This window comes from Rhinoraja longicauda, chromosome 11, assembly GCF_053455715.1.
Source record: "Rhinoraja longicauda isolate Sanriku21f chromosome 11, sRhiLon1.1, whole genome shotgun sequence".
NCBI lineage: Eukaryota > Metazoa > Chordata > Chondrichthyes > Rajiformes > Arhynchobatidae > Rhinoraja > Rhinoraja longicauda.
In genome coordinates this window covers 9,337,806-9,353,838 of record NC_135963.1, presented here as the reverse complement: position 1 = coordinate 9,353,838, position 16,033 = coordinate 9,337,806, and the positions used below count along the sequence as shown (strand labels likewise).

General features: G+C 43.8%; 1 protein-coding gene across 1 annotated transcript in view; it reads right to left on the bottom strand.

Moving 5' to 3' along the window:
- hfm1 (helicase for meiosis 1) overlaps positions 1-15,643 on the bottom strand; it is an 81,914-nt gene extending 66,271 nt beyond the window's left edge. The window contains exons 1-3 of the mRNA XM_078408202.1: positions 15,508-15,643; positions 12,112-12,259; positions 7,200-7,312 (exon numbers count right to left, since the gene is read on the bottom strand). Of these exons, the coding sequence (XP_078264328.1) occupies positions 7,200-7,312; positions 12,112-12,215 (217 nt within the window). The 5' untranslated portion in view covers positions 12,216-12,259; positions 15,508-15,643. The remainder of the gene's footprint in view (positions 1-7,199; positions 7,313-12,111; positions 12,260-15,507) is intronic.
- Positions 15,644-16,033: the final 390 nt, after the last annotated feature.

Sequence of the window (16,033 nt, the reverse complement as noted above, 5' to 3'; positions counted from 1 at the left end):
CAGAGGCACAACGAGCATGGCCTTGCCATCAACCTTGCCAAGTGTCTGTTTGGCCTCACTTCCATCAACTTCCTCGGCCACCACATCAATCAGCATGGAGCGGTCACATTCCCGACCAAGGTCGAGGCCATTCGCAAGTTTGCCAAACCCTCTACTGTGAAGGGATTCCAAGAGTTTGTTGGCATGGTCAACTTCTACCACTGTTTCGTGCCAGCAGTCGCCAGGATTATGCAACCGCTGTTCAAGGCTCTGACCAACAAGCCGAAAGAGCTCATTTGGGATGACGCGGCAAAGGCAACAATGCTGGTACATCCATGGCCAGCGCACCAACAGCTCTCACGCTCGAAGCATCTGGCACAGCCGTGGGCAGAGGGCTGGAACAAGTTCAATGGTGGCTGGCAGCCCTCGCTTTTTTCAGTCGTCACCTGAGACCCCCCGAGCAGAAATACAGTGCTTTCGTCGAGGACTCCTCGCTCACTACCTGGCATTTCCGCTACTTCCTCGAGGGCAGGGATTTCACAGCTTTCACCGACCACAAGCCACTCACAGGGGATGCACGCTCTGGCCTTTGCCAAAGTGTCTGATCCTTGGTCAGCCTGAAAGCAGCACCACCTGACCTACATCTCAGAATACACGACTTGCGTCCAGCACATCGCAGGCAAGAACAACCGGGTCACAGATGCGTTGTCCCGCACCGCCATCAATGCCATCCATGATTTGGCCCCAGGTGTCGACTACACGGCCATGTAGTCGACACCGAGATGCTCGCATACCGCACTGCCATCTTAGGCCTGCTGTTGGAGCATGTGCAATTCGGGCCCGTTGACACCACAGTCCTCAGCGACGTGTCTGCCGGACAGCCAAGACCTATCATCCCCGCTGCCTGGCGCCGCCGGATTTTCGACATGGTTCATGGCCCAGCTCACCCTTCCATCCGGACAACGAAGGCACTCATGGCAGCCAAGTTCATGTGGCATGGGTTGTGCAAACGGGTCGGCAACTGGGCCTGAGCGTGTATCCCCTGTCAAACCTCCAAGACACATCAAGGAGCCGCTGCAGGAATAAGCCCTGACACACTGGCATTTCGACCACATCCACGTCGACATCGTTGAACCGCTGCCCTCTTCCAGAGGTGTCACCCACCTCTTCACCATCGTGGACAGATTCACGAGATGGCCGGAAACCGTCCCGCTCTCGGATACCTCCACTGTGACCTGTGCACGTGGCATCACCGCCCACTGGATCGCCCGCTTTGGCGTGCCGGCGGACATCTCCTCCAACAGAGGTGCGCAGTTCACCTCCGAGCTGTGGGCAGCAATGGCCCGGATGCTTGGCACTAAACTGAATCACACAATGGCCTACCACCCGCAAGCAAACGGCCTAGTGGAACGTTTTCACCGGCACATGAAGGCATCCCTCAAGGCAGGCTCACAGGCCCGGACTGGATGGACGAATTGCCATGGGTCATACTGGGCATATGCACTGCCCCGAAGGAGGACTTGGCAACTTCCTCGGCCGAGCTGGTGTACGGCGCCCTGCTTACGGTCCCAGGGGACTTCATCCTGGCGGCGCGTGGACATCAAGAACCGCCCACGACCATGCTGACGCGCCTCCGTGAGAAGGTGGGCACGCTCTGTTCAGTCCCAATGTCCCGACATGGTCTCACAACCACGTACGTCCCACCCGAACTCCACGACGGCCAGTAGGTCTTCCTTCGCTGAGATTCCCACCGGGTACAACTGCAAAAGCCTTACGAGGGACCCTTCAGAGTACTGCAAAACTTTGCCACGACTTTCATCATCGACATGGGCGGCAGAAACGAGACTGTCTCCGTGGACTGTCTTAAGCCTTCACACTTGGACATTGACCAACCAGTGCAGGTGGCACAACCCCGCCTCAGAGAGCGTCCGCTGTCACGACCAAACCCGCCCTGAACTCAACCAGCTGCAATTCCGAACACAGGAGACACGTACACGCGACCAGGCCACCTCACTCAACATCCTAACTGCCTCCAATACTCCGGTTCTGGGGAGGGGTCATGTGGCGGGCCGAGCCACTTTGGTCTCGAACCGTCATTCGTCGAGCTTGGACCTGGCGTGATCTGGGCCGACCAATCAACGCCGACCTGGGTGGTCTGCTGGCGGTGTGCAGCGGACGGAGCTTGTTTCACCTCACAGTCAACACGTTAACATACACCTTGTCCTCTTATACCAATTGTTGAGCTGTATCGTTTAAATATTAAACTGAGTGTTTATACAACACGTAAACCTCTATAAGGTCATGGTTTCAGAATAAACGGTTGTACATTTAAGATGGTGAAGAGCAGGTTCATTTTCTCTCAGATGGCCATGACTCTGGAATTCTCCACCTTCAAGAGCTGTGGAGATTGAATCACTGCATATATTCAAGGATGTGAATAATTTTTAGACCCTTCAGGGGTTATGAGGAATAATTAAAAAGTGAAGCCGTCTAAGATCAGATCAGCCTTGTTCTTAGTTTATAATGGAGCAGGCTTAAGCAACCATAATTGCCTATTCTTGCTCCTAATTCGTGTTCTTGTGTTCTTTCACCATTCCTCAGACAATGCATTCCATACCTATGTAGTAAAACCAAGGCAACATTAATAAGTAACATTCATGCTACACTATCTTCCACCAAATAGAGTGTAACATCCAAACTTGACCACTGACATTAGCATTGAAGAGTCTCCTACTCTCCCGAGGTTATTCGCTAACAGCCGAAAATATAACATCAACCAAATACACGCAGTTGATGATGCAAGAACAAATCAGAAATTAGCATCTTGTGACAACTGGCTCCCTACAAACTTTGCTCCATTTGGAAGGCAGAAGTGAAGCATGAGATGGAATATTTGGCTGAGGATTGAGAAGAACCCAATAACATTCAAGAAGCTCAATGCAACCTGGGGCAAAATATCATGTATGCCATCTTAAATATAAATTTTCTGCTCTAAAGCATAAATGCTCCATCAACAAAATGATTGCGTGATCCGAGTTGGCTACGTCAATGCACTTCCCAAGCCTGCGACCGCCTGTCCTTTTTGGTGGCCTATTACCATAAAAAAAAGTCAAGGAATAAGTCTACCTGCAAGTTCCCCTCCAAATCATACACAACACTGACTAGATACCATGTCGCCAGTTTTCCATAATTGTTGGTTCTAAATCTTGTAATTATCTAACCAACAAAACTGCAGAAATACTTTTACCTGAAAACTGCAGAGATTCAAGGTGACAACTTATTTTCACCTTCACTGAAGGTGTTTGCACATGTAGACAGTGGTGAAGAAGGTGTTTGACATGCATGTAAGGGTATTGAGTATGGAGTTGGGATATCACGCTGCAGTTGTACTAAATGTTGGTGAGATCACATTTGGAGAATTGTATGCCGATCTGGTTGCCGTGCTCTAGGAAGAATGTCATAAAACTAGAAAGGGTGAAAAGGCAATTCACCAGGATATTAACAAGATTCAGTCTTGAGTTAAAAGCAGATCAGGGTAGGTTAGTATTTTTTTTCCTTGGAGTGTAGGAGGCTGATGGGTGACCTTATAAAGGTATACAAAATCATGAAGGGCACTGACAAAGTGAATGGTCACACTATTTTACCCTGAGTAGAGTCTAGCACTAGAAGGCAAAAGGTTAAGGTGAGAGGGGAAAGATTTAAGAGACTTGAGGGTCAATTTCTTCACACAAAGGGTTGTGCATTTATGGAACAAGTTGCCAGAAGAAATTGCAGAGGTGGGAACAATGGCGACATTCAAAAGACATTTAGACAGGTGAATGGACTGCAAAAGTTTAGAGGGATATGGACCAAACTCAAGCAGTGGGACTAGCTCAGTTATAAAACCTGGTCACCATGCATGAATGGGGCTGAAGGGCCTGTTTAAGTGCTGTCTGATTCTATAACTCATGACCTTCTCAAAAATGCATCATCGATGGTCATTAGATGCTAACTGGGCTATCAACTCCACTTCTTACAATTTTTTTAAATTTTTATGCATTGCATCGATAAGTGAACTTGGCCACTGTCCATTCAAAATCAAAGTATCCTGCTGTCTGCTGGATAGGATACCTTTATTTAACTAGAAGGGCAATCTTATGGAAAAGCATGTATACCATGGGACTTGAGTGAAACCGAGCATTATTTAAGCATATGTTTCATTTTGTGCATCTTGAATGGATTTTCTGCCTTTTCAATTCAATTAAACAAATTGTTTTAAACATGATGAATCCTAAAACAATATTTTTTCCTTATAAATGCATGCTGACTTTTAGATAATTACATTTTATGAGGGGCCACAGGAAGCAACCAGCTGAAAGACTAAACTTTGCTGCAAAGTTATGTCAATTTTTCAAAGGACCTAATCCACCAAAATTAGGCAGCCATTTCAATATGGTGCAAAATAAAATGACAAAACGATCTGCACCTTGATCTCAGATCGTTGCAATTGTAAAATGTAGGCGTGCACATATTGTCACCCATGAATTAGAACACTGTAAAAATGAAACAGCCTGGAAAGATTTATGTACAGGACATAATTTACATTTGATCCTGCAATAAGAACAGAATAATAATCATCATACAAAGGCCTTGGAGAAGGCAGTAGCTTTTACATTACTGTATATGTAATTGTCTACTCAAATAAAAATTGCAAAGTGGTATCAATGAGCTATATCATTGCAGTCAAAGAATACAGATTAGTCGTAGTGGGTGCTGTAACTACCAAACCCTGCCTATACATATATTTATTTTACTTATTGAACTGGGGATTTTTTTAAGTGTGTTCCTAATAAAACTGAAATAGCCATGATCAAATTTACTTTCGACGATCCAGTCTAATTTTCTTTGATTTTCCATCATCTCAGAAATGTAACGAAACTGTTATGTTCGTCATTGAATCTTGAGGTCATAAAATCCACTGATCATATGATAATTAAGCCAGTACTATGAATTTAGCATGCTGTTTGAAAAGGCCTTCTCTGATTGACAATAAAAGGGCCATGATTTGGCTATCAAGTGACAGTCTGTCACTGCAGACTATTATAAAATGTTCGAACATTGATCCTGGAATTGTGCTGCGTTTCTTCCAGAATGTACAAATATGAGCAGTCTTCCAAGAATTAATTGATTGAAAGAAAGGACAGGCATTATCTGTAGGGGGCAGACATGCAGTCTGGTTTGACCCTACTAAATACAATAAATTAAGAGGTTGGTATTGGCAGAATGGGTGAAAAATATATATTTGGCTTTGTCTCAAATTCCAGAACAACACTTCATTATATTTACTATTACATGGAGAGAATCTGAATTTTGTCATCACAGTTAATTTACAAAAAAGACAGCTCTTCTCCCATTTTCCAACCACTGGGGGCCACTGCAAGAACATCAAATAGTTCTCTGAGGCCAGACTAGAGTTCCATGAAACTGCATTGGTTCCTGAAGATTATAAAACTTAAAATTCAAAAAATAGCAAAGATCGAGATCATATTGGTAAAACAATCTATATAATGAGACAGTGAAAATTACAGCTGTTAAAATTCGGAAATAAAATATTTATAAATGTGTTAAAGATCAACGTATTAAAAATATTGCAAATATCATAAATCTGAAAAAAATGTTACACTCTATAAAAGCACAGTACAGATGCTCCTCAACTCACGTAAGGATTATGACCCTGCGGACCCTTGTGGAAGTCAGATGTTACGCGAGTTGGAAATGGAGGTGCTACCATGCGCACATAAATTTACTATTCGTACTGTGTAGTACCAGTGGGAGACCGCATGGGAGCTCCAACGTGGAGAACACGTGGGAGCATCCGCGAAAACCGCTGACTGGCTTGCAGAAATGGCCGTGTGCGCAGTAGTGCATTGCTACCGAGACACGCAACTAGGAAACAAAAAAATGGGCTTAAAGAATAGCTTACATAAGTGCGAGTTTACGTAAAACACCTATAACGTAAGTCGGGGAGAAACTGTGTTTCGGATATAGATTGAGAAATTAGGAAAAACATATCATCTATTTGTCTGAACTTCAAAAGGTGATATCAAAAAGTCTCAAAACAAAATACCAGATTTTAAAAATATCCTTGCAAACCCAATGTATATTTGTAACATTTCCAAAATTTGATTTGGATAGTCGAAAATCTATCGAATAAGTTGATAAAATGGTAACAAATTGTGTGATAAAGAAATTAGATTGTTGAGGTTAAAATGGGCATGTTAAAACTGATAAGATGTTTCCTATATTGGTGCATTCAAATTTTCAGTTTGTATTGACTGACTTACTTAGGCGGTGATTAACACCATCCTGTCTGTGCCGGCTGTTACTAATCCCACTCCTCCTCGCCTGATTTCCCAGTAGTCCTATAATATATTATCGCTCACATAGAAAACATAGAAGATAGGTGCAGGAGGTGGCCATTTGGCCCTTCGAGCCAGCACTGCCATTCATTGTGATAATGGCTGATCATCTAGTCAGTAACCTGTGCCTGCCTTCTTCCCATATCCCTTGATTCCACTAGCCCCTAGAGCTCTATCTAACTCTCTTTGAAATTCATCCAGTGAATTGGCCTCCACTGCGCTCTGTGGCATCAACTCTTGACTTTATTGCCACTCACTTACTGTGGAGGAAAATCTACCGCGGTCATTTAACCTACCAGTGTGTTTTTGGCATGTGGAGGAAACAGGGGCCCCAGTGGAAACCGATGTGGTTACAGGGAAAAGTGCAAACTCCACACACAGATAATGCCTATGGTTAGGATTGAACACACATTTCTGGAGCTGTGAGGAGGCAGTCAACTGTTGTGACACCATGCTACTCTTTGATAGCTCTCAACAGTAAGGTCAACTAAAAATTTGAACATTGCAATAAAATAACTATAAATGTAATAAAAATAGATTAAAAGTAATAAAAATAGATTAATACAATTTTTATAAATAATATCCATTACAAATACAACTTGTTCTTCAGTGCACATAATTTTGATTAGTCACTACAATATAATTGCCTGATTCTACTTTCTACTCCAAAGAAAGCAAGGTCAACAATAGGGTGAAGTGACTGATAAACAATAGAAATAGTTGAACAATGATTTTAAAAACGCATTAAAAAATTATAGAAATAGCAAGACATAAAAAACAAAACAAAAAGGGATTTTGAAATGTTAAAATTCTACATTATACCTGATGATCTTAACCTTTCCAGCTCTTCCTGCAATTCCTGAGCCGCTGGTAATTCGGAAATTGGTGGTGGTGGAGCTATCTGCCAACTTGTTGTTTCTTTTTGGACAAGTTTCCTACCAAAATATTAAGAATACAACTTTTATTTTGGTTTGTCAAATATATGCTTTTCTAAAAAATTACATGGCTTCACCTCAATATTATTGAAAAAGGAATTAGATGAAGAGTTAATTGGAACGTCATCTCCACTTAAATAGTTCTTGTTCTGTTTAATCAAAAAACTGCTATTTTTACCACCCAATGTATTTAAAACTTTACAAATTATGCTAATTGTAGAACTACAGAGAAGTTTTTACAATGAGGACTACGTTCCGAAATCTGGGATGTTCCTTTTCACAAAATATCGCAAAGTAGTTTGGGGAGCTTTAGCAAACAAAAATTGCCACCATGTCAAATAACAGGTGAGCAGCACGGTGGCGCAGTAGAATAGCTGCCTTACAGTGCTTGCAACGCCAGAGACGCAGGTTCGAACCCGACTACAGGTGCTGTCTGTATGGAGCTTGTACCCTGTGATCTGCGTGGGTTTTCTCCGAGATCTTCGGTTTCCTCCCACCCTCCAAAGAGATACAGGTTTGTAGGTTAATTGGCTTGGTAAATGTAAAAATTGTCCCTAGTGTGTGTCGGATAGTGTTAATATGCGGGGATCGCTAGTCGGTGCAGACCCGGTGGGCCGAAGGGCCTGTTTCCGTGCTGTATCTCTAAACTAAACTGCATACAGACATGTGAACCAAAATGAGGAAGCAAAAGGTTGCTTTTGGCAGCTTTATATTGCTTGAAGATATCTATGTGCTCCTCAGTTTATCGCCACTGATCATGGCAAACTCTACCAAGGCCTAAGCTTTGAAATTCTATACAAAATCATTCTGCCTCTTTTTTCATTTGTACGAGAGAATGGCCAGAATTAGAAAACAATTATTTCAAGGGTTATAGAGTTTGGGAGATTAGTAGTTATAGATTGGCATGAGATCATGAGGAATATGAAAATAATGATGAATGTTATAGGATTGAGCTAGTGCAGAACTAATGAAGGCCACAGTATGAAGGATTACCAATATTTGTTGCTGCTTATGACTCAGGCAGCAGAGATTTGAATGGCCTTAAGCTTACATGTGGACAAATATAGTTTAATATCAATTAAAACAGCTATGATTGTATTTTTGATTCTACTCAATTAAGTTGTTTACATGCAGTAATGGCACGTTAACTCTCATAATTCTTTCGAATATGGTGAGGTGAAACAGGAGAGCAGCAGAAATGTTCCAGTCCTGGAATATTATGACTTATATCAACTCAAATGCTGAAAGCAGGAGAGCTTAAGTATATATGTATTTTAAACATTATAGTGTAAGAAAATAACTGCAGATGCTGGTACAAATCGAAGGTGTTTATTCACAAAATGCTGGAGTAACTCAGCAGGTCAGGCAGCATCTCAGGAGAGAAGGAATGGGTGACGTTTCGGGTCGAGACCCTTCTTCAGACTGATGTCAGGGGGGCGGGACAAAGGAAGGATATAGGTGGAGACAGGAAGACAGTGGGAGATCTGGGAAGGGGGAGGGGAAGAGAGGGACAGAGGAACTATCTAAAGTTAGAGAAGTCAATGTTCATACCGCTGGGCTGCAAGCTGCCTAGGCGAAATATAAGGTGCTGTTCCTCCAATTTCCGGTGGGCCTCACTATGGCACTGGAGGAGGCCCATGACAGAAAGGTCAGACTGGGAGGGGGAGTTGAAGTGCTCAGCCACCGGGAGATCAGGTTGGTTAAGGCGGACTGAGCGAAGGTGTTCAGCGAAGCGATCGCCGAGCCTGCGTTTGGTTCCGATGTAAAGAAGTTGACATCTAGAGCAGCGGATGCAATAGATGAGGTTGGAGGAGGTGCAGGTGAACCTCTGTCTCACCTGGAAAGACTGTTTGGGTCCTTGGATGGAGTTGATGGGGGAGGTAAAGGGACAGGTGTTGCATCTCCTGCGGTTGCTGGGGAAAGTGCCCAGGGATGGGGTGGTTTGGGTAGGAAGGGACGAGTGGACCAGGGAGTTACGGAGGGAACGGTCTCTGCGAAACGCAGAAAGGGGAGGGGATGGGAAGATGTGGCCAGTGGTGGGGTCCTATTGTAGGTGACGGAAATGTTGGCGGATGATTTGTTGGATACCCTGGCTGGTGGGGTGGAAGGTGAGACAATAGACAATAGACAACAGGTGCAGGAGTAGGCCATTCAGCCCTTCGAGCCAGCACCGCCATTCAATGCGATCATGGCTGATCACTCTCAATCAGTACCCCGTTCCTGCCTTCTCCCCATACCCTCTCACTCCGCTATCCTTAAGAGCTCTATCCAGCTCTCTCTTGAAAGCATCCAACGAACTGGCCTCCACTGCATTCTGAGGCAGAGAATTCCACACCTTCACTGACTGAAAAAGTTCTTCCTCATCTCCGTTCTAAATGGCCTACCCCTTATTCTTAAACTGTGGCCCCTTGTTCTGGACTCCCCCAACATTGGAAACATGTTTCCTGCCTCTAATGTGTCCAATCCCCTAATTATCTTATATGTTTCAATAAGATCCCCCCTCATCCTTCTAAATTCCAGTGTATACAAGCCTAATTGCTCCAGCCTTTCAACATACGACAGTCCCGCCATTCCGGGAATTAACCTAGTGAACCTATGCTGCACGCCCTCAATAGCAAGAACGAGGGGGATTCTGTCCTTGTTACGAATGGGGGGAGGGGGAGCAAGAGTGTAGCTGCGGGGTGTAGAAGAGACCCTAGTGAGAGCCTCATCTATAATGGAAGAGGGGAAGCCCCGTTTCCTGAAGAATGAGTACATCTCTGATGCCCAGGTGTGAAACACCTCATCCCGGGTGCAGATGCGGCGTAGACGGAGGAATTGGGAGTAGGGGATAGACCTTTTGCCGTTATATGTTCGATCAAGCATATTGAGTTATTTTTATTTGCAGATGATACTAAGCTGGGGGGTAGTGTGAATTGTGTGGAAGATGCAATAAGGCTGCAGGGTGACTTGGACAGGTTGTGTGAGTGGGCATCCTACATGGCAGATGCAGTTTAATGTAGATAAGTGTGAGGTTATTCACTTTGGAAGTAAGAATAGAAAGGCAGATTATTATCTGAATGGTGTCAAGTTAGGAAGAGGGGATGTTCAACGAGATCTGGGTGTCCTAGTGCATCAGTCACTGAAAGGAAGCATGCAGGTACAGCAGGCAGTGAAGAAAGCCAATGGAATGTTGGCCTTCATAACAAGAGGAGTTGAGTATAAGAGCAAAGAGGTCCTTCTACAGTTGTACCGGGCCCTGGTGAGACCGCACCTGGAGTACTGTGTGCAGTTTTGGTCTCCAAATTTGAGGAAGGATATTCTTGCTATTGAGGGCGTGCAGCGTAGGTTCACTAGGTTAATTCCCGGAATGGCGGGACTGTCGTATGTTGAAAGGCTGGAGCAATTAGGCTTGTATACACTGGAATTTAGAAGGATGAGGGGGTATCTTATTGAAACATATAAGATAATTATGGGATTGGACACATTAGAGGCAGGAAACATGTTCCCAATGTTGGGGGAGTCCAGAACAAGGGGCCACAGTTTAAGAATAAGGGGTAGGCCATTTAGAACGGAGATGAGGAAGAACTTTTTCAGTCAGAGAGTGGTGAAGGTGTGGAATTCTCTGCCTCAGAAGGCAGTGGAGGCCAGTTCGTTGGATGCTTTCAAGAGAGAGCTGGATAGAGCTCTTAAGGATAGCGGAGTGAGGGGGTATGGGGAGAAGGCAGGAACGGGGTACTGATTGAGAGTGATCAGCCATGATCGCATTGAATGGCGGTGCTGGCTCGAAGGGCTGAATAGCCTACTCCTGCACCTATTGTCTATTGTCTATTGATATCTTCCAACATAATACCACGCACATGTGTATCCACTTTCTAATATTCCATTTTTGCTTTCAACTGCTAGGGCTCCAAACTCTAAAATGTTCATGCTAAACTGCTGCATATCTCTTTCCATCTTACAAGAATTATTTAAAACCTGTTACTTTCATAATATTTTGCCTCATCATAGGTAATTTTTGTTTGATAATGTGCCAGAAGGTCAGATTACAATGTCAAATGCACTATCTAAAATAAGTTGTACTTAGCATCACATAATTTGGCTTAGAATTAATGATAAAGAACTTATGTTCCTTGTTCTATTAATTTTGATACTGCAAATCAATTCGTGTAGAGAAGATGATCTGAAAAAATAAAAGAGCTCACAAGTTGTTCAACGACTGGTATTTAAATAGAGCTTAATTTTATAGAAATATCCCAGAGCTTCATGTAACATAAATTATTTATGTGTTGTTAATTTACTAATGTAGAAAAATATGGGAAAAAAATGTAAATAGTTGTCAACAAGATTGGAGTTAAAGATAAGTGGTATTTCTCCCAATGAAAGTATGCAGAAAACTGTATAAATATGCAGCAGTCTTTTAAAATACAGAATCTACTGGGGTTAATTATTTTTCAGTTCCATTGTAAAGCAGCTTAAATATCCTAAGTTATACAAAATAGTAATTAAACTGATGTATGTCAGTTGAAAACACTGGTAGAACATGCTGCAGGCAAGAGAGGAATAGGATCAATTGTGATCTTCTTTCACAATGATAACTTGACTTGCTTTGGTGCATTGTCAGGTCAATGTCACTTTTGGGAGTATTTACCATGTCTCAGCTATGGTATATTCTACGTTTCAGCAGGAACTTAACTGAATATGTCATAACAGCTGAAGCAGGCCAAGTTCAAAGTAATTTGGGTCTTTGGCATGTTTGATCTCCAGACAGCATACGCCAACATAAAGAATTTTTATGAGGTAAAACACAGAGTACGCACTTGTTTCTTGGTGAAGGTTTTTCAAAAAACAAAGAATCCAAGGGGAGCAAACAATCCTCTTCAAATTCAAGCATCTTGCATGCAAAATCACTTTCTCTGAACATTCAAATAGAATCAAATTTCTTCATTATTCAAGCCAAAAGCAAACCTATAAAAGAAAACCAAAAAAAACAATTACAGACAACTTGAAAGGAGAGGTTATTATTTTAGGCCAGAGGTCTATACCTGAATGTCCACATGCACTATATTGGGACTGTGGTTATTGCTTCATTTTCATTCCACACTTCCTACATTTTTTTCATCGGAACCATTTAAAATTGGGAGGGTGTCATCTTCCTAGCAAATGAATAGCATTACATTTATTGTTAAGAACATAAGGCAGGAATAGTGATAGCCAACTCATGCATTCATTCTTTTTGAAGACATTTATAACACATTACTGAGTGGCATGATTTTGTTATGACACTCAATCAGAGGCTGTGAATTCAAGTCCCACTAAACTGTGGAACAGAATTCTGTAATTTGATGTGGACAGGGAGTGTTATTAAAACTGCAGGAAAGGAGACTTCTGCTCCTTTACGGTCTGGATAGGTAGACAAGGTGGTTATAAAGGGATGTGGATAACTTTCCTTATTTGCTAAAGCATAAAATAAAAGAAATTAATCAGGCTAGAATGACTAGAATAAGGGGTAGATCATTTAGAACGGAGATGAGGAAAAACTTTTTCAGTCAGAGAGTTGTAAATTTGTGGAATTCACTGCCTCAGAAGGCAGTGAAGGCCAATTTTCTGGATGCTTTCAAGCGAGAGCTAGATAGAGCTCTTAAAGATAGCGGAGTCAGGGGGTATGGGGAGAAGGCAGGAACGGGGTACTGATTGTGAATAATCAGCCATGATCACATTGAATGGTGGTGCTGGCTTGAAGGGCCGAATGGCCTATTCCTGCACCTATTGTCCATTGACTATACTGCACGCAAGTCCTCTTCACATTATAGGAAGAATATGATAGTATGGGAAAGGATTGACAAGGATTTTACTACAATTGGAGAATTTATCATTAAAAGAAATGTGGTGTACCTGGGGTTTGTTTTAATTGAGATACGATTGTAAAGATTTAGAGACCGTTGGGGCCAAACCTCTCCTGCATTGGTGCAGCACCCTCTCCTCCCCTCCCCCGGGGAGGGGACGCATTTATTAAAGTTTATAAGGTAAATTGTTTTAAAAAGTAACAAAAGTGGGTTTATTCACACCACAGAGGAAAGGTGAGTAGGGTGGGCATAAAATTGTGGTGCTATCGTGTACCGTTTTGGCTGTGTAGAGGGCATGGTACACACATAAACACAAACAAACCGAGAGTTTTAGTATATATAGATAGATATAGATGAGGCAAATGGAAATAGCTTAGATGGAGCATTTTGGTTGGCATGGACAGAATGGGCCGAAGGGTCTATTCTATGCTGTACGACTATGAATTTAGGCGTACAAATTTAGGAGGCATCAAAAGCGTGAATGGGAAGGACCTTTTTTTTTTAGCACTAATGGTAATTGGCTAAAGGATTAGAGGCTTGATGGAAAATAAATTCATTCAAAGTCGGGCCTACTGGTTGAAAAATGATGGAAATAGAAATCCTTGGCGTGCTTAAAAAGTACTTGGCAAGGGATTGCCTACAGGGCTTTTGACTAAGAGCTGGGAAGTGGGCTGGTGGCTCTTTTCAAGCAGCAGAGGCCAAATGGCCTTCTTGTGTTTTATGATTCAATTCTGCTGGCACACGGTGTTAGAAAAGCACTTTTCTTTTCCAAAAAGCCTTGTGTCCCTTTAGTTGCCAGTCTTTATATGAGCCAAGGAACGCAGCAGTTAAGCAGAGTAAGAGTTATGCCTCAAAATTTATCTTCCAGTCAGAATGACTAAACACCCAGAATGACTAAACACCGTGGGCGGCACGGAGGCACAGTGGGTGGCATGGTGACGCAGCGGTCGAGTTGCTGCCATACAGCGCTAGAGACCCTGGTTCGATCCTGGCTATGGGTGCTACCTGTACGGAGTTTGTGCATTCTCCCCGTAACCTCATGGATTTTCTCCGATATCTTCCGTTTCCTCCTACATTCCAAAGACGTACAGATTTGCAGGTTAATTGACTTAGTATATGTCTAAATTGTCCCGAGTGTGTGTAGAGTAGTGATAATGTGCGGGGATCGCTGGTTGGTGCGGACTCGGTGGGACGAAGGGCCTGCTTCCGTGCTTTATCTCTAAAACTAAAAAAAAACGATATAGTTCTGGGTGCTTGTGCTACCCTGTCTCTAAAATGTTGTTGTATCAGTCAAGGCAACCACATTTCAGAAGCAGGGTCCTTGCAAGCCTCATGCAAGTTTGGCCCGGTTGCCTCTGGACTAGCCTGGCCTGGCCTTGCTCCTCACTCCGAGGTGGCGGATGGTCCAGTCGCCGTTGGCTCCACACTTGGCCGGCGCTCGAGCCCCATCGTGAGACCGAGATAGGAAAGACTAGTGGCCAATGCTTTAAGGTTAGAGGTGTAAAATTTAAAGGAGATATGCAGGGCAAGTTTTTTTTGACCAAGGGAGTGGTGAATGGCAAATGCTAGGGATAGTGGTGGAGGCAAATACAAGTGATATTTAAGAGACTTTTGGATAGGCACATGGATATGCAGGTAATGGAGGGATATGGATCACATACAGGTAGATTAGTTTAAACTGGCATCATGTTCAGTCTGTTTGTGTGGTGCACTGTTCTATATTCTAACCAAACCTGAACTGTTAGCAAATATAAGAGCCATGTGCATAAATGATGACACTATTTAACATAAAAATAGGAAGATTCAAGGTTAATTGAGCTAAGTTTGCTTTAAAGGTTAATTTATCGTGGTTACATATATTATTGCAGCTAATGAATGAAAATGGCCAAAGAGAGAATGTGTTGTAGACATATAGCACAGAAACAGGCCTTTCAGCTCAACTTGTCCTTATTGACCAAGATGCCCCAACAAAGCTAGTCTCATTTGCCCATCTTTGGCCCATATCCCCTTAAATCTTTCCCATCCATGTACTTGTCTAAGTGCCTTTTAAATGCTGTTATAGCACCTGCCCCGGCAGCTCACACCTCTCTGAGTACAAAAGAACGCTTTGCCTCATGGTTTGTTGTAATGTTCAAAAGCTTTTCTCGTGGTGTGAACAATTTGATGAAATCTTTGAGGGTTGGTTGATGAACCTTGAAAGGTTATTCGTTGGGGGCGGGGGTGGAGTTTCTGTACATTGGGGGAGCCAGCCGTGTCACGCCCCCCTTCTCTCCCCTGCCCGAGGCTGCAGTCTGGGAGCAGCAGCAAGGCCCGGCAACCAGCGACATAACTCCCTGCCCTGCCCTGACTCCCACTGTGAGATTCAATCACCGGTTGTCCGCCGGATCCTCGGCTTCCCGCCGTCTTCGCTGTTCGGCATGCAGAAAGGGACGCCACGTGGAGTTGGTGGCTCCGAGGAGCGGAGCTTCTTGCGGGGTTGTCCCGGTTGCCTGTGGACTAGGCCGCCTCCTCACTCCCAAGGCTGCGGGCTCTTCTCCAGCCCCCCCCCCCCCGGTGGCGCCACACACACACACACACACACACACACGGCGGCGCTCGAGCCCCGCCCGCTGCACATCACGAGACCGAAGCGCTAGGCTCCCCCCCCCCAGACTGGATCAGTGCAGGAGGGACAGTCATGGAAACAATTATCATCAAAACACAAAAACGTGCTGGAGGAGGAACTCAGCGGGACAGGCAGCATCTGTGGAGGGAATAGGAGTACTCGTGTGTAGGAAAGACCTGCAGATGCTGGTTTACACCGTAAATGTTGGAGTAACTCAGCGGGGCAGGCAGTATCTCTGGCTAGAAGGGATCCTAGAGAATGAATCCTATCCAGAGATGCTGCCTGTCCCGT